Source organism: Hemiscyllium ocellatum, chromosome 6 (assembly GCF_020745735.1).
Source record: "Hemiscyllium ocellatum isolate sHemOce1 chromosome 6, sHemOce1.pat.X.cur, whole genome shotgun sequence".
NCBI classification, from domain to species: Eukaryota; Metazoa; Chordata; class Chondrichthyes; order Orectolobiformes; family Hemiscylliidae; genus Hemiscyllium; species Hemiscyllium ocellatum.
The window spans coordinates 107842206-107867065 of record NC_083406.1 but is presented as its reverse complement, the minus strand read 5'-3'; the positions used below and the strand labels follow the sequence as shown (position 1 = coordinate 107867065).

Below are 24860 nucleotides of genomic sequence, written 5' to 3'. Positions count from 1 at the left end.
AGCATTTAAAGTTGCTGGAGGCCATAAAAATCTTTAGAAATGGCTGAATTTCAATTGAAAATGAAGCAGCTTGAGTTAGAGGCAAAGGACTAGGAATGGCCAGCAGAAATGAAACAGTTTGCATAAAAACAGAGGAGAGAGAGAAAAGGAAAGAGATAGAGAAGAAAGAGGAAAGGAAGAAAGAAAGGGAATTTGAATTTCAGAAATTGGCACTTAGGAAAGGTGACCGTGAGCACTGGAGATCAGAGTCGAAAATTGTGATGCTGGAAAAGCACAGCTCGTCAGGCAGCATCCGAGGAGCAGGAGAATCGACGTTTCTTCGACTTAGACAAGAAAGTCAGCTGAAAAGGATGGAGAGGAAGGCTTTGTGATGAAGAAAGTTAGGATGAGCCAACCCATGGTACACAAAGGCCTGGAGGGGGTCTGTTTATATATGTTCAAGCATTGCCTAAAATTTGATGATAAGGATGTGGAAGCCTTTCTCATCTCATTTGAAAAAGTGGCTAAATGAATGCGGTGGCCAGTGACCATATGGGTTTTGTTGATCCAAACAAAACTTGTAGTTGGAGCTAGTGAAGTATTCACATCACTATGAGAGGAGTTCTATGGGGTGTATGAAGAGGTGAAGAAAGCCACCTTAAATGCATATGTGCCTGTACCAGAAGCCGACAGACAACATTTCAGGAATTTAAGGACAAACCTACATTGGGTTTCAAAGGATCAAACAAAGTAATGCTCATAGGTGAATAAGGGAATTAAAAATAGAGCAAACAATGCTTTTAGACAGTTGTTTTGGAGGAGTTCAAAAATTCACTTCCGAAAGTAGTGAGAACTCATGTGGAAGAGCAGAGAGTTAAAATGGCAAGATTAGCAGCTGAAATGGCTGATGATTGTGAGTTGGTCCATAAAACAAAGTTTGGCTTCCTGAATCACTTTCAATCCATGAGGGATAGAAATTGGGGAAAAGAGAAATCCTCACATCGAAAGGGAAAGGTAGATCTTGGTTAAGATCATAAGGATAACTTACCACAGGGTGAAAAGGAAACAGTTGAAGGGCACCGAGAAGTTAAAGAGCTCCGATGTTTTCACTGTGATTAAGTAGGGCACATGAAATCACAGTGTTGGTGGGAAAAGCACTGGGAAGCTAGATGAAGGAAAACAGGATAAGCCAGTGAATTTTGTTGGAATGTTAACAGAGAGCACAGTGGAGGCTAGAAAGCTGCACCAGAATGTGCAAGCTGGCTGGAGGTTGGTTAAGGAGGGAGTGCCTGATCTTCTTAAACCATATACCTGCAACGATAAAGTTTACTCGTATAGGACAGGAGCAGTAGGTAAAGTCAACAGTTAAAACAGGGGAGATCCAAGAGTACAGATAAGAAAGTTGAAATGGAATTAGCAGAGACCCTGTTTGATCAGATGGTTGAGCAGATAGATGACAAAGCAGACATCTTGTAAATTAATTGAGTTACAGCAGAAAGATGAAAATTTAAAGCAGTTGTATCAAAAGGCATACACAGAAAAAGAATCTGAATGTATCCCTGAATGTTATTATCTTAAAAATGACATCTTAATGAGGAAATGGAGACCACCACATATTTAGGTAGATGAGAAATCAGCAGAAGTTAATCAAATCTGTATTGGCAGTGGAGTATAGAAAGGAGGTGTTGCCAATGGTGCACGAGCTGCCTCTAGGGGGTCATTTAGGAGTGAGAAAAACACAAGCTAAAATACAAAAACATTTTTACTGGCCTACACTGCAAAAGGATGTATTTGAATTTTGTCAGACATATCATACATATCAGGTAATTGGAAAACCACGGGCAGTAATAAAACTTGCAGCTTTAATACCTATTTTTGCATTTGAAGAACCTTTTACAAGAGTCCTAGTTGATTTTGTAGGGCCCCTACCTCAAACAAAATGTGGGAATCAGTATTTGTTAACAATAATGGATGTGTCCGCTAGATTTCCAGAAGTCGTTTCATTACGCATTATCACAGCTAAAATGATTGTAAAGGAATTACTCAAATTTTTCAATAGACCTGGACTACCAAGAGATACAAACAGATCAAGGGTCAAACTTTGCATCAAAATTATTCAAGGAAGTGATGGACAACTTAGGAATAAAAAATTCAAATCTATGTACCATCCAGAATCACAGGGAGCACTAGAAAGGGGGCATCAGACATTAAAGACCATATTGAGGGCTTACAGTGAAGACCATCCAAATGATTGGGATAAGGGAATTCCATTTGTGCTTTTTGCAATCAGAGATGCATCAAATGAATTGACCAAATTCAGACAATTTGGATTAGGTTTTGGGCATGGAGTGAGAGGACGGTTAAAATTGATTAAGGAGAAATTGGTTAGCCAGAATTCAGAGATCACGTATTTAGATAAGTGTCAAAGTCTGGGGACGATTAAATAGAGTGGGGGAGTTGCCTAGACCGCATTTAAAAGTATTGCAGCGTACAATGAAACAGCAAGCAGACAAGAAATAAAAAAATTGCTATTTTGCTACCGGGAATGAGGTATTAATGTTATTTCCAGTGGTAGGCGAACCTTTAAAAGCAAGGTTTAGTGGACTGTATCATGTTGAAAGGGAATTGAGTGGAGGTGAACTATTTGATAAGGGTTCCAGACGGAAAGAAATCTCAGTGTGTCAAGTGAATATGCTCAAAACGTATTTTGACAGGGAAGGAAGGCAAGAGAAGAATGTGTTATTGGTTACAACACACAGAGGGAAGTACCAAATTCAGAGGATTCTGAATTGGACATTCCTCAAACTAAATTGGACAATGAGGAAGATGTCAAAAAGTGGGATAATTTATTGAGTTACCTTCCTGAGGAAAATTGAAATGACCTGAAAGAGTTATTACTATCACATAGGGAGATATGTGGAAATAAGCTGGGAAGTACTGACCTAATTATGTATGATGTAGATATAGGAGATGCTGTTCCAATTAAGCAAAATCCTTATCGGGATAACCCTCTAAAGTTGGCACAGTTTTGAAGCAAGATTGAATGCATGCTCCAAGATGACATAATCCAAATGAGTAACAGTGACCAAAGGTCACCCGTAGTAATTATGCCAAAATCAGATCACACCCAGTGGTAATGTGTGGACTACCACAAAGTCAATGCAGTTACAAAGACTGGTGCATATCTGATTCCATGTTTGGAAGACTGTTGAAAAGGTGGGACAAGAAACTTTTATTTCTAAGTTGGACTCGCTCAGAGGATACTGGCAGGTACCTTTGTCAGAAAGGAAAAAGACAATTTCGGTTGTTGTAATGCCGAGTGGACTGTATCAGTTTAAAGTCATGCCATTTGGCATGAAAGGTATGGCAGCTGCATTTCAGAGACTAGAAAAGCAAGAGAAGAATGTGTTATTGTTTATAACACACAGAGGGAAGAACTGCATCGTATATTTGGTGGCTGGTGATTTTTAGTCACACGTGGAAGGAACATCAACAACATTTATCAGACTTGTTCGATTGACTTTGGAAGGCAGGCTTGGTGATAAATCTGGCTAAAAGTGAATTTGCCAAAACCCAAGTCACCTTCCTGGACCATGTTACTGGACAAGGATAAATGGCCCCATGAGATGCAAAAACAAAAGTAACTGGAAAGTTTCTGATGCCATCAATAAAAAGAGCAGTGTTACAGTTCTGGGGATTGAGTGGATTTTATTGAAAATTTGTATCAAATGTTAGTAGTGTGGCTTGCTCCACTCACTGAATTGCTAAAGGAAGGCATGAAGTTTCAGTGGACAGTGGACTGTCAGAAGGCGTTTGACAGACTGAAAGCTGTGTTAACCACTGCCCCAGTATTAGCCATGCCTAATTACGCAAAGCCATTCTAGGTGGCTATTAATGCAAGTGATGTGGGTATTGGTGCTGTGCCCTTGCAAGAAGATGGCAAGAAGTCCAGGAAGTTGAACATTCATCAGCAGAAATATTCGATGGCTGAGAAGGAGACTTTGAGCTTGGTGTTGATGTTACGTTTTAGCGTTTGTTACCAGTAATCATATACTCTGAACAAAGAGACCTTAGAGTGCTGGTTCATAGCTACTTGAAAGGAGAGTTGCAGGTATATAGGATAGTGAAGAAGGCGTTTTGTATGCTTTCCCTTATTGGTCAGAGTATTGAGTACAGGAATTGGGAGGTCATGTTGTGGCTATACAGGACATTGGTTAGGCCACTTTTGGAATATTGCATGCAATTCTGGTCTCCTTCCTATCGGAAAGATGTTGTGAAACTTGAAAGGTTCAGAAAAGATTCACAAGGGTGTTGCCAGGATTGGAGGATTTGAGCTATAGGGAGAGGCTGAACAGGCTGGGGCTGTTTTCCATGGAGCACCAGAGACTGAGGGGTGACCTTATAGAGGTTTATAAAATCTGATGGACAGAGACAGAATAAATAGATAAAGTATTTTCCCTGAGATGGGGGAGTCCAGAACTAGAGGGCATAGGTTTAGGGTGAGAGGGGAAAGATATAAAAGAGACCTAAGGGGCAACTATTTCATGCTATGGGTGGTGCGTATATGGAATGAGCTGCCAGAGGAAGTAGTGAAGGCTGGTACACTTACAACATTTGAAAGGCACCTGGATGGGTATATGAATAGGAAGGGTTTGGAGGGATAAGGGCTGGGTGATCACAGGTGGGGCTAGATTAGGCTGGGATATCTGGTCAGTATGGATGATTTGGATTGAAGGGTCTGTTTCCATGCTGCATATTTCTATGACTTTATGATTATAACCCACTGTATTTTGTGAAGAAACTTAAAGACAAAAATGCCAGACTATTTAGATGGAGCTTGTTGTTACAGCCATTCAGTTTGAAAATTGTGCATGTGCCAGGACAAGAAAGATGATTGCTGACACATTGTCGAGACTCGAATGAGAAACGGAGGCGTTTGATGGCAGGAGTACAACAGCCTGAAACGGAATGTAGTTGTGCATGTTTGCACGTTTATAGTTAATGTAATGTATATGTGTGTTTTAGAGTGCTTGCAATTTGGGTTTAAGGGGTTTTAAAATGAAGCCATCTTTGGATATTCATGGTTCATTTTTTTAAGTAGGGAGGTGTGACAAAGCTGCTCCTTTAACAAGGTTATGCTGTCCTTGGCTTCTCATTTCAGAGAGGTTATAAATGACACAGACTCTGAAAAGTCTGGGGTTGAAAGGCTTTGGGCCCAATTTTATAATAGCTAACAGATACTGCCTCAGACAGAAGCCTTTCAAGTTTAAAAAAAAAACACTTGTACAATGAAAGGGGAGTAGCCAGTTCTCTCAGCTCAGCTTTTCTCTGGTTTGGTTTGTTTTTTTTAGTAGCAGTGTAGTAAAATCTGCTAGACCCATAGATGCAGTTCCAGGCTGGTACTCTCTCTGACCTCTTGCCTGTAAGACCCTGAGTTTGATTTTACCTTTTGTGCCAAGGGTTGTTTATGTCACAAGTATTTGGAACAGCATCATTTAAGTTGGGATGTTCTGTTGGGTTTTTGGAGAGGTTAAGTTTGTGATTCCTTCAGTAATGTTGTAACTAAATTTTGTAAGTGGTTTATCCAGCGGCATCTCTCCTGGAATATCCATGTTACACCTGCTTAAAACAGCTTGCAAAGTAAGGTCTGGGCTACCTTCCTGAAATGTTTTGAGGTGTCTGGCCTGGTCCATAACTCCTGATTGAGGCTATGCACCTGATCCAATTAGGGAGCCCTGGCTGACAGATGTAAACCCAAGTGTCAGAGGTTCTGTTAACTCTGAGAGCTGGTTCTGAGGATGCAAGACCATTCAAGTACTGTGCACATGTAAATGAAGCATGGTCTTGTGGCATTGTTTCATCCCCTTTATTATTCAAATAATTACATCCTTGGAAAAATATACATATTCAGCTCTACTTAGTGCCAATCTTCTGCTTTCCCCCGATAATCCTGCACCCTATTTCAACAAGGTTGGTAACCACAAGCGGATTTGTCTATGGACTAATGACTAGTTATCGATGGCAGAGACTTTTGCTTGTGAACAACTGTGGATTAGTTCTCAGATAAATGAAGTAATTTGGAGCTGGTAAAAAGTTAGAGAGAGAAACAGGTGTTCAATTCTTCCTCAGTTTGGGAGCAGTCTCTCTGCATTCAAAGCTAACTTTAAACCTGAACAGTGCAGGAGTAATTTACAAGTTTGCTTCTAGGCATGGGAACCTTCAGTTAAGGACAGATTGAAGACATTGGGACTGTTCTCCTTGGAGAGAAGAGGATTTCAGTATCATGAACAGGCTGGAAAAGAAAGAGCTGTTTCTTCTTGTAAAAGGAATAAAACCAAGAGAGCATAGATTAAAACTGATGTGCAAAAAAAAAGCAAAGGTGATGGGAAACCAAACCTTTTCACTCAGTGAGTAGTTATCTGGAAATATGGTGGAGACCGTTTTAAATGAGGCATTTGAGGCAGCATTGGCTAATTATTTGAATGGAAGTAGTGTGCAAGGATATGGGGAAAAAGCACGACATTTGCACCAGGTGATAATGCTAATTTGAGGGGCCAGTACAGGCAAGTGGGCCAATTGGCCTCCTCCTGCACTTTAACAGCTCTATGCTTCTGTAATTCTGAGAAGAAAACAAGTTTATCTTTTCTGCAACCCGTTACTGTAAGCTGTGACTTTTAGCTGATAAGTCAGAGATGTTTTATAAGTGAACCTTTGTGTTTCTTATAAATGAATGGAAGCATCTGGAGAAAGATTCATAAGGATCATCTCAGCAACAGAACCTGGGAACAAAGATGACTGAACTGTCTTTCCAGTTTTACCCTTCTGCCTTAAAACCTGTTTTCCCTTTCTGTTTTTCCGTGTATGTGCGTAAGGGAAAGTTGAGTAGGAGATTAGAGTTTCAATCAATAGTATGATATGCTGACAGTTATCTGTTGCTAGAATTTATTTACTTGTAATAAATAATGATTTTTGTTTGGTACAGAAACCTGGTCGATGCTTTCAGTCGGGAATGTGGTGCTGGGGAAGCACAGCAGGTCAGGCTTATGCCTGAAACGTTGATTCTCCTGCTCCTCGGATGCTGCCTGACCTGCTGTGCTTTTCCAGCACCACACTCTCGAGACTCTGATCTCCAGCATCTGCAGTCCTCACTTTCTTTGATCGATGCTTTCAATCAATTGGAGTCTGAAAATCAGGCATTTTGGGGAACTTTACCTACTTTCTACAAAGCTTTAACTTTTGTGATGACACCAGAAATAGCAGGGTTTAATCACCAGCGCTACCAAGTGAGATGTAACAAAAGGAATGCTTTCTCTTGTGGGAGAATCTAAAACCAGTGTGGGGTTGGTCAACATTTAAGCATGAGGGGTTGCCCATATTAGACAGAGATAAACAGAGTTATTTCCTTGCAGATGCTTGAGAGTCCTCGGAACTCTTCAATTCAAAAGGCAGTGTAAACAGTGTTAGTTTTTGATCAGCAGATGATGAAAGTTTATTGGGGGGATAGTTGGAATTAATCAACCATGGCGGTTGGGGCAGAAGCCTGGACTGACCAATGGAGGTCAGCAGTGGCGGTCGGTGGCAAATGTGGCTGGTGAGTATAGGCAGCTCTTGGTCCAGTGCAGGGGAAAGTGAGCCCTCTTAGGGATGCCCAACCTGGGGTGTGTGTAGGCCCATGGCTTCAGAAATGGATCACAATATTTGACATCATTTCTCTGTTTTCCTACTTTTGTACTAAAAATTGTACTGCTGATCTTTTAAATCTATTTCTTTAATTTTCTACTTTTGTAACTAAAATTTTGTACCTAAGGAAGTGCTGTGTGTGGTGACATTTTGCACTTTCCTTGGGACTCTTGCATCCTTGAGTATGTGTAAGAATAAAAACCTAACTGTTAAAAAAAATTCAAATCAGATAAACCATATCCTATTGACTGGCAAAGTAGTTCAGTGCTGTGTGGTATTCATTAGGGCGATTGAGGTGTTGAAATGAGCATTTTAATGAGGGACCTAGTATTGAGATGGCAGTTTTATTAGTTCGGAGTTTGAGATTTGATGTCACTGGACTAGTAATCTAGAGAGACAGGATCATAATTTAGGAGTATGGAATAGATTTTCGTTTAGGAGAAAGTGAGGACTGCAGATGGTGGAGATCAGAGCTGAAAAGTGTGTTCCTGGAAAAGCGCAGCATCCAAGGAGCAGGAGAATTGACATTTCGGGCATAAGCCCTTCTTCAGGAATGTTTCTTGGGACTCTTGCACCCTTGAGTATGTGTAAGAATAAAAACCTAACTGTTAAAAAAAAATTCTAATCAGATAAACCATTATCCCATTGACTGGCAAAGTATTTCAGTGCTGTGTGGTATTCATTAGGGTGCTTGAGGTGTTGAAATGAGCATTTGAATGATTTTCGTTTGGCAGGTGGTAAAATTTCATCCAGTAAAACCTGGAATCAAACGTAAATCTGGTTGTCACCATTATTAGTTGTTGTGAAAGTCCATCTGTTTCATGAATGCCTTTTAGGGAAGGAAATCTGCCATCCATACTCAGACTGAAGTATATGTGACTCAAGACCCACAGCAATGTGGTTGACCCTGAATTGTAGTGTGAACTGGCCTAACAAGCGACCTGGTTAAAACAAGAGAAACAGGATGGGACTACCCTGTCACTTCCTATCCTATCACTTCACTGTCACTGGATCAAAACCTTGGAACTCCCTCCATGATAGCATCGTGGGTGTCTACATCTCAAAATGTACAGTGAGTCGTTCAAGAAAACAGCTCACAACCACCATCTCTTGGGCAACAAATGCTGCCCTAAACATCGATGCCCACATCCTGTGAATGAATAAAACAACATTGAACTTATGTTTATGTAACTTTGCATTTTCATAACCTCAGGAGATTTCGAAGTGCTTCACAGGAAATGACATGCCTCTGAACTGAAGTTGCCAATGTCATATAGGAAGTAGAGGAGACAATTTGTGACCAGCTGGGTTCCTGAAACTGCGCTGAGATGATGACTAGATAATCTCTTTTAGTGTTAAAAACAACAAAGAGCTGCGGATACTGGAAATCAGAAACAAAAACATAAATTTTTTTAAAAACTCAGCAAGTTTGGCAGCATCTGTGGAGAGAAAGCAGAATTAACCTGCTGAGTTCTTCCAGAACTATCACTCTTAGTGATGTTGTCTAAGAGATTAATGTTGGTCTGGACAAGGGCGTACTTTTATTTGGGGACACATTGCTGACTGAGTTATTGTGGAAAATTGGAACAAAATCTGAATTAACTACAATAATATATGAAAGATTACCTTTATTAACCTATTGAACAAATTAAATTTCTGCTTGCCTATTGGTTCCTTTGTAGGTGCAATATATCATGCTTGGAGAACTAATATTGAGATGAAAAAGATGTATAGAAGGAATTGGGAGAAAGAAGATCAAAGATAATGACAAATGACTTTGAGAATCAGACAGGTTTTTTTCAACTCAGATACAGTTTTTTGAAAGTATTGTACTTGAATTTCCGACTACTCAGGCTAAGGTAGGTTAGATCTTAGGGGATTTAATACTACTCAGTTTAAGCATGAATACTGTATTAACATTTGCAAAGCCAATACAGTAACAGACCATTTATAGATGAAAGCTAATCCTAATATGCATTATAACATTTAATGAGCTGAATCAAAAACGTGAGAGATTTCCTGATTTGGTCCAGTATTTCTGAATTAAGTACACAGAGGCCAGTGTCTCATCACCAACTCACCCTTTATTTAGTTACGCACAGTACACTGGCTTTATCCAGCCAGCTCGGAGTCAGTCCCCTGAACTGAGGAGATTCTAAATCCCCTGTTTATGTATATATCTTTTTTTAAACTCCCACACTACTACCAAACAGCGATAGTGCCTAGTTCTTCCCAGCACCCCTGTCGTGTGAGTGTAGGACTCAGTGAATGCAGAAAACTTTATTCATACGCTAGGAAGAAACAGCACTCGAGTAACCAGTGACAAGCAGCACCCTTCTCTATAGAGGCATTGCCTAAGTGAAAGGGAGGGTAGGGTAGGGATTAAATCAAAATACAATTGGAGGGAGAAGTAGAACACTCTACGCCTCATGGTGCCCACCTCTGCCTGAAAACCACAAGGATATTGGTGGACACCGCGTGCTCCTTCTCCAAGGAGGATCTCCTGTTTATATAGTGTTTTTTCTATTCTTTCCCCCCATACTACCACCTAACTGCGGTAGTGCTTATTTTTCCCCAGTACCCATGTTGTGTGTGTGCAGGTGTGAGACACAGTGAAAAACAACACGTGTACAAATATTTATTTGTATTCCACCACCAGGAAGCAAAGAAACACCCAAGTGGCCGGTGACAAGCAGTGCCCTTCACATCAAAGAGCAATGCTGTGTGATCAAACAGTGAAGGGGAGGGCAGGGATTAAATCTAAATAGAATTGGAGGGGGAAATAATACACTTGATTCCCTGCGGCGCCCACAGCTCAAGGGAGTTTTTAGACACTGTGTGCTCCTTCTCCAGGGACACCACCTCCTGTTTATATTTTTAAATATATTTTATCCCCACACTACCCCCTAACTGCGGTAGTGCTTATTTTCCCCAGCACCCATGTTGTGTGTGTGCAGGTGTGAGACACAGTGAGAGAGACAAGGTGTATGAATCTTTATTCACCTTCCACCACCAGGAAGAAAGGAAACACCCGAGTGGCCTGTGACAAGCAGTGCCCTTCACATCAAAGGGCAATGCTGTGTGATCAAATAGTGACAGGGGAGGGCAGGGATTAAATCTAAAGAGTTGGGGAGGGAAATAATGCACTCCACTCCCTGTGGTGCCCACCTTTCCCTGAAAAGCTCAAGGGTGTTGGTGGACACCGTGTGCTCCTTCTCCAAGGGACACCCAGGCTATTTGCTGTTTATACTGGTCAGGCAGGGCTTCCTGATTGGACCAGGCTAACAGTCCCAATCAAGGACCTCATATTTAGAGGTCCACCTGATTATAATTACTATACTTTTGTAAAACACATTCTCTGGAGCCATGGAGTAGGATACTAAAGTAAGGGATAATGGAGGTATTATTGTAACCTTCTGAAAAGGTCCTGGGGGAGTGGTAAAATGCTAATGTAGCACTTTATCCAATAAGGAAGAGAGGCAATAAGCAAGTAACTATAGCCTGATTAGCCTAAAATGTATTCTTGGGAAACAATGTTGGAATCAATTATTATGGAATCAACAGCAACACATGTGGAAAATCATAATCTAATCAGCAGAGTCACAGCACGGTTTCATGAAAGGGGAAATCATGTCAAACTAATTTATTAGAAATTTTCACGGAATTCTCAACCAGGTGGATAGTGGGGAAACCTGTAGATGTGTTGTGTTTGAACTTTCGGAAGGCATTTGATGAGGTACCTCACAAAAGGCTAAGTCACAAGATGAGAGCCCACGGTGTTAGAGATAATATATTGGTATGGATAGAGAATTGGCTGATGGTCAGGAAACAGCGAGTGGGGATAAGGAGTTCTTTTTCGCATTTGGGGGGTTCCACATGGATCAGGCTGATGACACAGCTGTTTATGGTGTATGTTAATCACTTGGAGGAAGGAAGTAAATGAGCTGTAGCCAGATTTGCCGATGACATAAAAATAGGTGGACAGGCAAGTTTTGAAGGGGATACAAACAGAGAGGGATCAAGAGGTTAAGAAAGTGGGCGGAAAATTGGCAAATGGTATACAATTGGGAAATTGTGATGTTGTTCATTTTGGAAGGAAGAACTCAAGAACAGAGTATTATTTATGTGAGGGAAAGCTGCAGTAACCTGCAACACAAAGGGACTTGGGGGTACTTGTACACAAAACAGAAAGCTAGCTCACAGCTACAGCAGGTAATCAGGAAGGCTAATGGAACATTGGCCCTTATTTCAAGGGTAGTTGGTGTATGAGGGAAGTCTTACTGCAACTGCACAAGGTACTGGTGAGACCACACCTGGAGTATTTTGAGCAGTTTCCATGGAAACTATCTATGGAAAGATACTTTTTCACTGGATGATCCCTGGTATGGAGGGATGAGCAAAGGTTAAACAGGTTGGGACCTTACTGTCTAGAATTTAGAAGTATGAGAGGTGATGTCATTGAAACATACTAGATTTTAAGGGACTCAACAGGTTGAGAAATGCTGAGAGGATATTTCTCCGCATGGGAGAGTCTAGGACCAGATGGCATAGTCTCAGAATAAGAAGATGTCAATTTAAGACTGAGATCAGGAGGAATTTCTTGTCTGAAGGTAGAAAGTCTTTGGAACTGCTTGCCACAGAGGGCTGTGCGGGGCAAGCCCTTGTGTATATTTAAGACTGAGATTGATTCCTCCATGGATCAAGAATTTATCTGTGTTTATGGGGAAAATGCAGGAAAATGGACATGAGAAACATGGGATCAGCCATGATCCTATTGAATGGCGGAACATGCTCAATTAGCTGAATAGCCTGTTCCTGTTCGTATTTCTTATGGTTTTAGGAAGAACAATGGCAAGTGGATGTTGCAAATTCCTCAGCCTGCCTCAGTGCACAACAATTCATTGACAAAATGAGAAGCTATTTAAATGCACAGCAGCAATCTATTGGTACCTGGTTGAATTTTTCATATGTTGCTTGCAAAGTTTTATATGAAAACCTCTGTACATTCTATGGACTAGCCTTACCTTAACAGTTGTGTTGATGCTGTAAAATCTATTTTCCTTCCTAACAAAAAAAGCCTTTCAAATAGCACTAATTTGAATAGTTGCATTTTTGCAATTTACTTGAAGGAATTAACTGAAGCCCAGTTGTTGCCTGATGTAATCGTTGTGGCTGATATTGAATCTCTTCAACTCCTTGACGTCTTGCAGCAATATTGACTTCACAAAAATCCCATTTACATTGTTGCGAAAATGACTACAAATGCTTGAGATGCATTTTCTCCATCCTGCAGATGTTCAAGGTGGTACATGTGTAACCATTTTACGTTGTTACATTGTTTTATAAATTAAATGGGGGAGAAATTTTTTGCCATATTCCTCATTAATATTGAATAAAGCTGTGCATCCTTTGCAGTTTGAGGTCCACATTGCTGCCTGACCCTCTAGAATCAGTGAAGTTGTGCCCAACAGCACTAAGATCAAAGTTCTCCCCTCTAACATTTTTATGACATTTGAGCCTGTAGATAGTACAATGGTGTCAAAGTTATATTGATGGATTAAGCTAGGATGTTGACTTCTGAGAACTCTCTTACCGTGACTGGGTTCTAAGGAGAGCAGTTGCTTCAGGAATCTGGTGCCTAATATCCTACTGAAGGGTACTGCCCTGTGGAACTGGGTTTGAGTGGTGGACACTGTAATACTCAGCTTGTTGGCATGGAACAGGATGCTGCTCTTCGATGACTCTCTTTCTGCTGAGTTTGGGGAAGATGTTGATGTTGCCGCTGGTGCCTCCATTGTTCTGTGGTACCTATTGCAGGTTGCCAAAGTTTCTGAAGCTGCCTAATGAGCCATGACCTTAATCTCTGGCCTGGAGGACCATAGTAATGTTTTAGAGATGCTTGTATAGGATTGTCTGGCTTGTGGTCAGCCGAAATGGAGAAGGCAAACCTGGGAAGGCAACGAGAGACTTCATCGGGAATGTGCAGAAGCCAATTGGAGGTAACCAGAGGGAGGGATCGCACAAATTTTGAAACAACGCACCCACCCCTTCAAATACTGCCTGCCCTGCACCGTGGCAGTGGTTGCAGATTGTGGGTTGGACTTGCTAGCTATCTCAGAATGATCAGTCTTGACCTTGAAGAGGTGCATAAGAAGAAGAAGCTGGACATTCCACCCTGACAGTTTGAGAAGAAGTTTTTAAAAGAATATGGAAGTGAAATACTGGTGTCTCAATCACAGGCTCCCTTTCCTGATTGGACCCTTCTCTTGTCCCAAGGTTTATCCTCACCCCGGGGTGTTGCCTCACTCTTGACTATTCCAATAAAGCTGTGTACTCTTACTCCCAACCCTCTCATCCTCCCCAACCTAGTGGCCTCCCCTTTTTACCTTTGTCCTGGATGCGCAGACATCGAATCATAGAGCTGTACAGCATGGAACCAGACCCTTTGGTCCATCACGTCCATGCCGACCAGATATCCTAAATGAATGCAGTCCCATTTACCAATATTTGGCTCATATCCCTCTGAACCTTCCTATTCATGTACCCATCCAGATGCCTTTATACATTGCAATTGTAACAGCCTCCACCACTTCCTCTGGCAGCTCATTCCATACACGCACCACCCTCTGTGTGAAAATATTGCCCCTGAGGTCCCTTTTCCCTCTCACCTTAAACCTTGGCCCACTCGATGGGCTGAAGGACCTCTTTCTGTTCTGTGACTGGGATTTAGAATCTGGAGACTGAACAAAGAACAAAGAAAATTTACAGCCCAGTTACAGGCCCTTCGGCCCTCCAAGCCTGTGCTGATCCAAATCCACTGTCTAAACCTATCGCCCCAATTCCTAAGGATCTGAAGCCCTCTGCTCCCAACCTATTCATGCATCTGTCCAGATGCACCTTAAATAAATCTACTGTGCCTGCCTCTACTACCTCTGCTGGCAACACGTCCTAGGCACGGACCACCCTCTGTTTAAAGTACTTTCCTCGTGTATCCCCCTTAAACTTTTCTCCTCTCACCTTGAACACGTGACTTCTTATTATTGAATCCTTCACCCTGGAAAAAATCTTATCACTATCCACCCTGTCTATACCCTTCATGATTTTTGTAGACCTCAATCAAGTCCCCCTTAATCTCTTTTTTTTCTAATGAAAACAATCCTAACCTACTCAACCTCTCTTCATAGCTAGCACCTTCCATTCCAAGCAGCATCCTCGTAAACCTTCTCTGCACCCTCTCCAAAGCGTCCACGTTCTTTTGGTAATGTGGTGACCAGAAGTATACACAGTATTAGATTTCCTACAGTGTGGAAACAGGCCCTTCGGCCCAACCAGTCCACACTGACCCTCCGAAGAGTAACCCATGCAGACCCACTTTGACTAATGCACCTAACTCTATGGGCAATTTAGCATGGCCAATTCACCTAACCTGCACATCTTTGGACTGTGGGAGGAAACCGAGCACCCGGAGGAAACCCACACAAACCCGGGAAGAATGTGCAAACACCACACAGACAGTCACCCGAGGCTGGAATCGAACTTGGGATCCTGGTGCTGTGAGGCAGCAGTGCGAACTACTGAGCAACCATGCTGCCCCAAATTTCTAAATGCGGCCAAACTAAAGTCTTGTACAATGTTACAGCTCTTAAACTCAATACCCCGTCCGATGAAGGCAAGCATTCCATATGCCTTCTTGACCACTCTATACACCTGTGCAGCCACCTTCAGGGTATAATGGGCCTGAACTCCCAGATCTCTCTGCTCATCAACACTTCCCAAAGCTCTTCCGTTTAAGTATACGTTGCTCTAGAATTAAACCCTCCAAAATGCATCACCTTACATTTGCCCGGGTTGAATTGCATCTGCCACTTCTCTGCCCAACTCTCCAGTCTATCTGTATTCTCCTGTATTCTTTGACAGTCCTCTATGCTTTCTGCTACTTCACCAATCTTTGTGTCATCTGCAAATTTACTGATCAGACCACCAATGTCCTCTTTCAGATCATGTATGTATATTACAAACAACAGTGGCCCCAGCATTGACCCCTGTGGAACACCACTGATCAGCTTTCTCCATTTCGAGAAACTCCCTTCAACTACTACTCTCTGTCTCCTATTGCTCAACCAGTTCTTCATCCAGATGAAGGGTGATTTTTCCTGCTCCTCGGATGCTGCCTGACCTGCTGTGCTTTTTCAGCACCACTTTAATCTTGACTCTAATCTCCAGCAACTGCAGTACTCACTAATGTCCAGTTGTTTATCCACCTAGCTTGAACACCCTGCACAACATGTGACTTCACTTTCTCCAATAGTTTACCATGGTGAACCTTATCAAATGCCTTACTAAAGTTAATTTATATGTCATCTACAGCCCTTCATTCATCTATCAACTTAATCACTTCCTCAAAGTAGTGCTCGCGGTTCCAACAGTGGCAATTGCTTCCACTGGCACTGCGGGATTGCCACCTTGTCTGACTGGTTGGCAGCTCCCTGAAGTGGGGATTACTGCTCTGTGAAGGGCAGATGTCGTAGCTCCAGCCATTTAACAATGGCCACTGTGCTGCCAATATTGGCAGTTGTGTTCCTGATGACCACATTCTGTAGTTCCTGAAAGGTCTGACTCTAATTTTTACATTTTGTTCCCTATCCTTAGACTTCCCAGAATCACATTTATTACTGTATATTGCGTCCATCATGCCAGTACCAGGTATATTATCCATTTCAGATCAATTATCTAGTATCAACCTTCTGGCTTTTCCCCATACCTTCACACACCATCACTTTCCAAAAAAAGTCTGATGTCCTGTTGAATCCTCCAAATGAACCTCAACATCCCCTACCCTCCCACCAGAGGAAATAGTTTATCTTGTGCCCTAACTTAAGATTTTGAAAACTTTTAATCAAACTGCTCCAAGATTTGGTTGGATTTCATAAAATTGATTTCATTTCTATTTGTTTGATCTTTATTTGTTTTCTCAATTGTTTCACTTTTCACTGGGAAATGGTTCCAGAGGCCTCAACATCTTTTAATTGCTAGTGAAGCAATGAATCACAAGCTTAGACCCTGACCCATTCAGGCGAAAGTGAGGACTGCAGATGCTGGAGATCAGAGTGTAGATTAGAGTGGTGCTGGAAAAGCACAGCAGGTCTGCAGCATCTGAGAAGCAGGAAAATTGACGTTTCGGGCAAATTCCTGATGAAGGGCTTTTGCCTGAAACGACGATTTTCCTCCTCCTCGGATGCTGCCTGACCTGCAGTGCTTTTCCAGCACCACTCTAATCTAAACCCTGACCTATTCAAACCAATTTGATTCTGCTTCCACCAAGATGTCCATTCACTGCAGTAGACCACCCTAAGATCATCTATTTGCGCTCAGAATGCCTACAGTGCAGAAGCAAGCCATTTGGCCAATGAAATCCACATCAAACTCTCTGAAGAGAATCCCTGCTATCCCTGTGACCCTGCATTTCCCAAGGCTAATTCACCTAACCTATGCACCTTTGGACTGTAGGGGGATACTGGGGCACCCGGTGGAAACCCATGCAGACACGAAGAGAACGTGCAAACTCCAGACAGACAGATGCCCAAGGCAACCTGGGCCCCTGGCACTGAGGCAGCAGTGTTAACAACTGAGTTACCATGCCACCCAAACTGAGCTTTATTACATTAACAATTTTTGGTCTGTATTGCTGCATTTATAGAATTAGCTATCAAAAAAAATTTTGAAAAAAAGCTTAATTTGACATTTATCTGTTTAGTTTATCCCTGTTAATCATTGGATTGGTCTAATTATTGGAATTTCCTTCAGGTACATTTGCACAAAGAATAGTTAAAAGCTTAAGTTTAATGTTTTGAGAAGATTTGTGGCTCGGTTTGAGGCTGTGGATGTAAGTTTGCTCACTGAGCTGTAAGGTTCATGTTCAGACGTTTTGTCACCATACTAGGTAACATCTTCAGTGAGCCTCCGGACGATGCCAGCTTCATCCGGAAGCTCACTGAAGATGTTACCTAATATAGTAACGAAACATCTGAACATGAACCTTCCAGCTCAATGAGCAAACCTCCATCCAGCTTAAGTTTCATCTTCTTACCTGATTTCAATAATGTTTCTTAATTCTTTCATTGTATCTGGTTGTTAATGGCAAGAGCAGAATTTGTTGCACATCCCTTACTGCTCTGGAATTGATTCGCTTCCTCGGCCTTATCAGAAGGTAGCTAAGTGTCAACCATGTTGCTGAGAGTTTGGAGTCACATGTAGACCAGACCAAGTAAGTTTCCTTCCCAAAAGATGTTAGTGGAACAGATGGATTTTTATGATAATTGACAATGATTTCATGGTTGGACTTGCAACTGCATTTGAAAGCATTTATCTGAGTCTCTGGATTTCTAGTGGCATTGCCAACGCACCACTATCTCTCATTGAGAATTGTGTTGCTTTTAGTCTGCATTAGATGGAATCAGTTTACTTCTCCACTGAAGGAAGGAAGGAAAACCAAAGCACTGGGTAAATTCTAGGTCCTGACCCCATATCGCTCATGATTAAATGCTAATCTCCAAATTAGACAGAAGGTGAGGTTGGCACCCAAAGGCAGTCCACGATCACCTTGGGGCCTGCTGTGGCCTTACCAAAAAGCGTAGGCATCTTCTGGTTCAGTGAAAGGTAGCGCGCAGATTTGGACCCAGATTACCCAAGGGCCCAACCTGAGACACATTCCTTTTGCCATGCAGGGAACCTGACAACCCTGCACAGACCTTGGTCAAGTCGCATACAAATCGACAATGTTGGAAATCTTCAGCGGGGTGGGCAGCATTTGTGGAGAGAATATGAATTACTGTATCAGATCAATGACCTGCTATCAGAACAGAGCCAAAACATCAACTCTGCTTTTTCTGCACTGATGCTGCCTGATCTTCTGAGCTTTTCCTGTAATTTCTGATTTTGTTTCTGGTTTCAAGCATCTGCAGTTCTTTAGCTGTTTTTGTTTTCTACATGAACTTTTTTTTTCTCTCTCTACAGAGAAGTAATCTAATCTAATCTAAATCTAGATGCTGCCAGACGTACTGGGTATTTCCAATATGTTCTGGTTTTATTTCACATGCAATCCTCTAGTTGAGGCTGAACCTGGATCCTATGGCATCCTTGCTTTTATACTCTGTGCTGCAAATGTGTTGCTGGTCAAAGCACAGCAGGCCAGGCAGCATCTCAGGAATAGAGAATTCGACGTTTCGAGCATAAGCCCTTCATCAGGAATAAGAGAGAGAGAGCCAAGCAGGCTAAGATAAAAGGTAGGGAGGAGGGACTAGGGGGAGGGGCGATGGAGGTGGGATAGGTGGAAGGAGGTCAAGGTGAGGGTGATAGGCCGGAGTGGGGTGGGGGCGGAGAGGTCAGGAAGAGGATTGCAGGTTAGGAGGGCGGTGCTGAGTTGAGGGAACCGACTGAGACAAGGTAGGGGGAGGGGAAATGAGGAAACTGGAGAAATCTGAATTCATACCTTGTGGTTGGAGGGTTCCCAGGCGGAAGATGAGGCGCTCCTCCTCCAGCCGTCGTGTAGTTGTGTTCTGCCGGTGGAGGAGTCCAAGGACCTGCATGTCCTCGGTGGAGTGGGAGGGAGAGTTAAAGTGTTGAGCCATGGGGTGATTGGGTTGGTTGGTTCGGGCGGCCCGGAGGTGTTCTCTGAAGCGTTCCGCAAGTAAGCGGCCTGTCTCACCAATATAGAGGAGGCCACATCGGGTGCAGCGGATGCAATAGATGATGTGTGTGGAGGTACAGGTGAACTTGTGGCGGATATGGAAGGATCCCTTGGGGCCTTGGAGGGAAGTGAGTGTGGAGGTGTGGGCGCAAGTTTTACATTTCCTGCGGTTGCACGGAAAGGTGCCGGGGGTGGAGGTTGGGTTGGTGGGGGGTGTGGATCTGACGAGGGAGTCACGAAGGGAGTGGTCCTTGCGGAACGCTGATAGGGGAGGGGAGGGAAATATATCCTTGGTGGTGGGGTCCGTTTGGAGGTGGCGGAAATGGCGGCGGATGATACGTTGTATGCGGAGGTTGGTGGGGTGGTAGGTGAGAACCAGTGGGGTTCTGTCTTGGTGGCGGTTGGAGGGGCGGGGCTCAAGGGCGGAGGAGCGGGAAGTGGAGGAGATGCGGTGGAGGGCATCGTCGATCACGTCTGGGGGGAATCTGCGGTCCTTGAAGAAGGAGGCCATCTGGGCTGTGCGGTGTTGGAATTGGTCCTCCTGGGAGCAGATGCGGCGGAGACGAAGGAATTGGGAATATGGGATGGCGTTTTTACAGGGGGCAGGGTGGGAGGAGGTGTAGTCCAGGTAGCTGTGGGAGTCAGTCGGTTTATAATAGATGTCTGTGTTGAGTCGGTCGCCCGAGATAGAAATGGAAAGGTCTAGGAAGGGGAGGGAGGAGTCTGAGACAGTCCAGGTGAATTTCAGGTCGGGATGGAAGGTGTTAGTAAAGTTGATGAACTGTTCAACCTCCTCGTGGGAGCACGAGGCAGCGCCGATACAGTCATCGATGTAGCGGAGGAAAAGGTGGGGGGTGGTGCCAGCGGAGGAAAAGATGGGGGGTGGTGCTCTGTGCCCCTATTAATAAAGCACTGGATACTGTGCGCTTCATTAACTGTCCTCTCATTATCTGTTGCCAGGAGAAACTACCTGACACTTTATGAAGCAGATCCTGATGAATCATGGGAGTACAATTCAGGTGAACTGGAGCAACGAGGCCGACTGGGAAGTGAGGTTGGCTGCCTGTCTACATCAAACTCCACCGAGAAATGTGACATCTTGGACAGTCTCCACCTGAACTTCATACTTCCTAACAAGCTGAGGTAATCAATATCCTACATTGACTATTGTTTAATAGTTTTCTGCTGATGACTAGTTTCATTTTCTCTCTGGTTTCCTCCTCTTTGCTTGGAAAGGCTTTGATCTTGCTTGATTGAGCTTCCTGGGCCCATGCTGCACATCATATTCCTCACGCAGGCAGAGTTGATGCATGTTACAAACGTGAGCTACCAACTCCATCCCTCCTCCTACAGTCTGTTTGAGCCTGAATTTGACTGTGTGCATCCCTATATGATTCCCAAGTTGAACTCCTGCCCCCTTAGGTCCCTTTTAAAGATTTCTCCTCTCACCTTAAACCTATGCCCTCTAGTTTTGGACTCCCCTACCCTGGGAATGAGTCCTTGGCTATTCACCATATTCATGCTCCTAATGATTTTATAAGCCTCTGTAAGGTCACCCCTCAGCCTCTGATGCTCCAGGGAAAATAACTCCTGGCCTTTTATCTTCTCAATTACAAGACCCATTTTCTTCCATCGGTTTAGGATCATCCATTTCTTCTAAAAGCCCAATTCGTGCATTTTTTTTTACAATTAGGCCTGACTGTCCTAATGCTCTCTTGCTGGTCCACCACACTGCACCCTCTATAATATTCAAAATTCTGTAGCCTTTACCCAAGCTTGCAACATTCACCCATCGCTTCCTTGCCTCCATTAGCTTCCAGTCCAGTCAAGCCTCAATTTTAAAATTCTCATACCTAGCTTCAAATTCTTCCATTTGTCCACCCCTCCCTAACTCTGCAATCTCCTTCAGCACAACAGTCCTTAAATATCTCTTTATCTTTCTGATTCTGGTCATTGATTGACCCTTGATTTTATCACTTTATCCACAGCTTCAGCTTTCTTGTATTTATGTTCTAGAATTTCCTCCTCTAAATGTCTGCTGCATTTATTCTTCCTGTGAGATGTTCCCTATCTCCTTATCTTTGACCCAACTTTTGGTCACTGTCCTAAAACCTCCTTACCTCTCTAGGTCTCAAGTTTTGTTTGATAGTTATTCTGTATGTATTGTAATGGGTGAATGGTAATATGTAGGCAAGATAAAAAGCATCATCAGTGATGTATAATCACATGACTGCCAGATACCAGGAAACTTCTTCATAGAAGCCCTGTGTAAAATCTTGTCCTGGTGTAATTGGAAGACATAGTTCAATAAAATTTAATGTTTACTTACAACTTGACCCCCCCCCCTCCAATCTCAATAAACCCAGATCCCAGAAATTACTAGAGGACAACCACAGATAGTGACATTGAGACAGTCCCATCTGCCAGCATTTGACCCATATCCCTCTAAACCCTAGCTATCCATATACCCATCAAGATACTTTTTAAATGTTGTAATTGTACCAGGCTTCATGACTTCCTCTGGCAGCTCATTCCATACACGCACCACCCTTTGTGAAAAAGTTATCCCTCAGGTCCCTTTTAAAGATTTCTCCTCTCACCTTAAATCTATGCCCTCTAGTTTTGGACTCCACTACCCTGGGGATAAGACCTTGGCTATTCACCATATTCACACCCCTAACGATTTTATAAACTTCTGTAAGGTCACCCCTCAGCCTCTGATGTTCCAGGGAAAACAGCACCAGTCTATTCAGCCTTTCCCTATTACGCAAACCCTCTAACCCCAGCAACATCCTGGTAAATCTTTACTGCCTCCGATATCAGGGGGACCAGAATTGAATGCAGTATTCCAAAAGTGGCCTAACCCATGTCCTGTACAGCTGCAATGACATCCTAACTCTTACACTCAATGCACTGACCAATGAAGGCAAGTGTATCAAACACTGCCTTCACTACCCTATCTAGCTGTGACTCCACCTTCAAGGGACTGTGAACCTGCATCCAAAGGTCCTGCCCTGATTTGCCTTACATTGATACATTTTTATAGGACACTATCTAACCATTTGGGGCAAGTCTCAGTATCACTTCCAAGTGAGTTTACGAATGTGGAGCAAAAACCATGACTTTAACCTGTATTGGACCTGGCAATGATTTTGTAAAGGGGTAGGTACGGCACTGATAAGCCTGCCCAATCTCACCATAATTGAAGGCTTTAAACAGTCAATTAATGGCATTTTAGGCCACTACCCACCTGGACACAATTCATAGCCCAACAGTAGAGAGATTGGAAAAGCACAGCAGGTCAGGCAGCATCCGAATAGCTGGAGAGTCGATGTTACAGACATATGCCATTCCTGATGAAGGGCTAATGCCAGAAATGTTGACTCTCCTGCTCCTCAGATGCTGCCTGACCTGCTGTGCTTTTCCAGCACCACACTTTTTGACTCTGATCTCCAGCATCTGCAGTCCTCACTTTCTCCCAACTGAAGAGGGTCAGGGATGGGAGTGGGAGGCCATTAGGTTAAACAACTTCAGGACAGAATGCACAGGCTTGGGGAATCTCCTCTCATGGTCCCACTTTTCCCAATAGGGGACGCGCCCCTCAACATGGATAAGATCAATGTCCTCTCCAGGAAATCAATGACAAAAAAGGTAGTATTATGCAGTCTGAGAAAATCCTTGTATTTCTTCCCAATCATTTAGGTTCACATTATGGCCTAAGCTCAGGGTATCAGGTTACCATGAGATTCCTTTATGGTCCATTTATCAAACACATTATTCCATTCAGTTTTGTTTGAGCAATTTAGCAAAAGCGACACTGCATGGTTTCAACCTGACGGCATTGTTACTTTCATTAACAATGGTTATGAAGAAATTTGCTCTTTCTTGCTGAAGGTGGCAGTGCTGGATAGTCAAAAAACCGAGCAGTGGTGTGGGTGAAATTCCACATTTGTACTGAACGTTTCATTAGTGACTATCAGTTAATTTATGGTAGCTGTGGTCATTTCAGATTCCAGTTCTACCAGCACGTTGTATCTTCTGGTGGTCTGTTATTGGGATGGTTGCTGCCACCACTTCTTCTTTCAAGGCTAAAGCTGAGGACCTGTACAGTTAGGAGGAGAAAGTGAGGTCTGCAGATGCTGGAGATCAGAGCTGAAAATGTGTTGTTGTTCCTCCTCCCTACCTTTTATCTTAGCCTGCTGGAGCCCCACTCCGGCCTATCACCCTCACCTTGACCTCCTTCCACCTATCACACATCTCCATCGCCCCTCCCCCCAAGTCCCTCCTCCCTACCTTTTATCTTAGCCTGCTGGATTCTTCCTGACCTCTCCACCCCCACCCCACTCCGGCCTATCACCCTCACCTTGACCTTCTTCCACCTATCACATCTCCAACACCCCTCCCCCAAGTCCCTCCTCCCTACCTTTTATCTTAGCCTGCTGGACACACTTTCCTCATTCCTGATGAAGGGCTTATGCCCGAAACGTCGAATTTCCTGTTCCTTGGATGCTGCCTGACCTGCTGCGCTTTTCCAGCAACACATTTTCAGACCTGTACAGTTAGCAGTAATAGAGGATAGAGCAAAGGGGGGTCTTAACAAAAAGGAAATTTGTCTTGCAAAACAAGGCATAGTTCATACATTATATCATTAAGTATTCACATTAACTAATTAGGGGTAATTACCATAATCGGGGCCAGACAGGTCACATCTGTTTCCATTGGAACCTTGAGGAACACTAACAATTTTTCAAACTAAAGATGGAGTGATGACTTTAGTATGGATGGAATCAATGTAGTTCAGTGTTAACTTTTTCATAACCATTACTTTATACAACAATAGGTAGCATTGCTGGATGATTGGTTAACTGAAGGGATAGAGTTTCAACAATTTTATACATTTCAGTGACTGGAAAGGAATGCAGTTTCTGTTTATCCTACATAGTTCCAATTAATATATTAATTGATGATTTCAATGCCAAATTATTGCTATGTGATTGGCTATCTGTGCAATCATTCTGACCAGGGCAATCTGAATAAAATTCAAATTGTGTTCTTTTGAACTAGCTCTTCACATCTGCAATATGTATATGTATTTGTTTACATAGGTCTGTGTAAATCCAGATTTATATGCACAAGTGTTGCTTCAGGAGGATGCAGAGTACCCACAGGAGGAAGGGTCAATAAGGAATCGACCTGCTATCTTGCTTGTCCCAGTGAGATCAATGATCTTCTTTCAGGACTGCTTTACAGGTCTTGGAGTGAGGGATTTGGCTCCTGATCTGATAGTATCACTCCCTCCAGCCAGGAGGAATAATAATCCCAGCTGACCTCTTGTTATCCCAAGTGGCTGTATCTCCTGATTTCAATTTCAATTTCAATTTCTTTGAAGGGGGCATGAGAGTGTTATTCTCTTTTGGACAGTATTGCCCATAGCCTGTTGGAGGCAGGTGCGCCCATTGTAGATGTAGTTCTTGAAATACTGTATTCTGAAAAGATTAATGAACCTTTGAATGCC

General features: G+C 43.0%; 1 protein-coding gene across 1 annotated transcript in view; it reads left to right on the top strand.

Moving 5' to 3' along the window:
• Window positions 1–24860, top strand: part of oca2 (oculocutaneous albinism II) — a 539836-nt gene that overhangs the window by 111519 nt on the left and 403457 nt on the right. The window contains exon 4 of the mRNA XM_060826999.1: window positions 20306–20488. Within this exon, the coding sequence (XP_060682982.1) occupies window positions 20306–20488 (183 nt within the window). The remainder of the gene's footprint in view (window positions 1–20305; window positions 20489–24860) is intronic.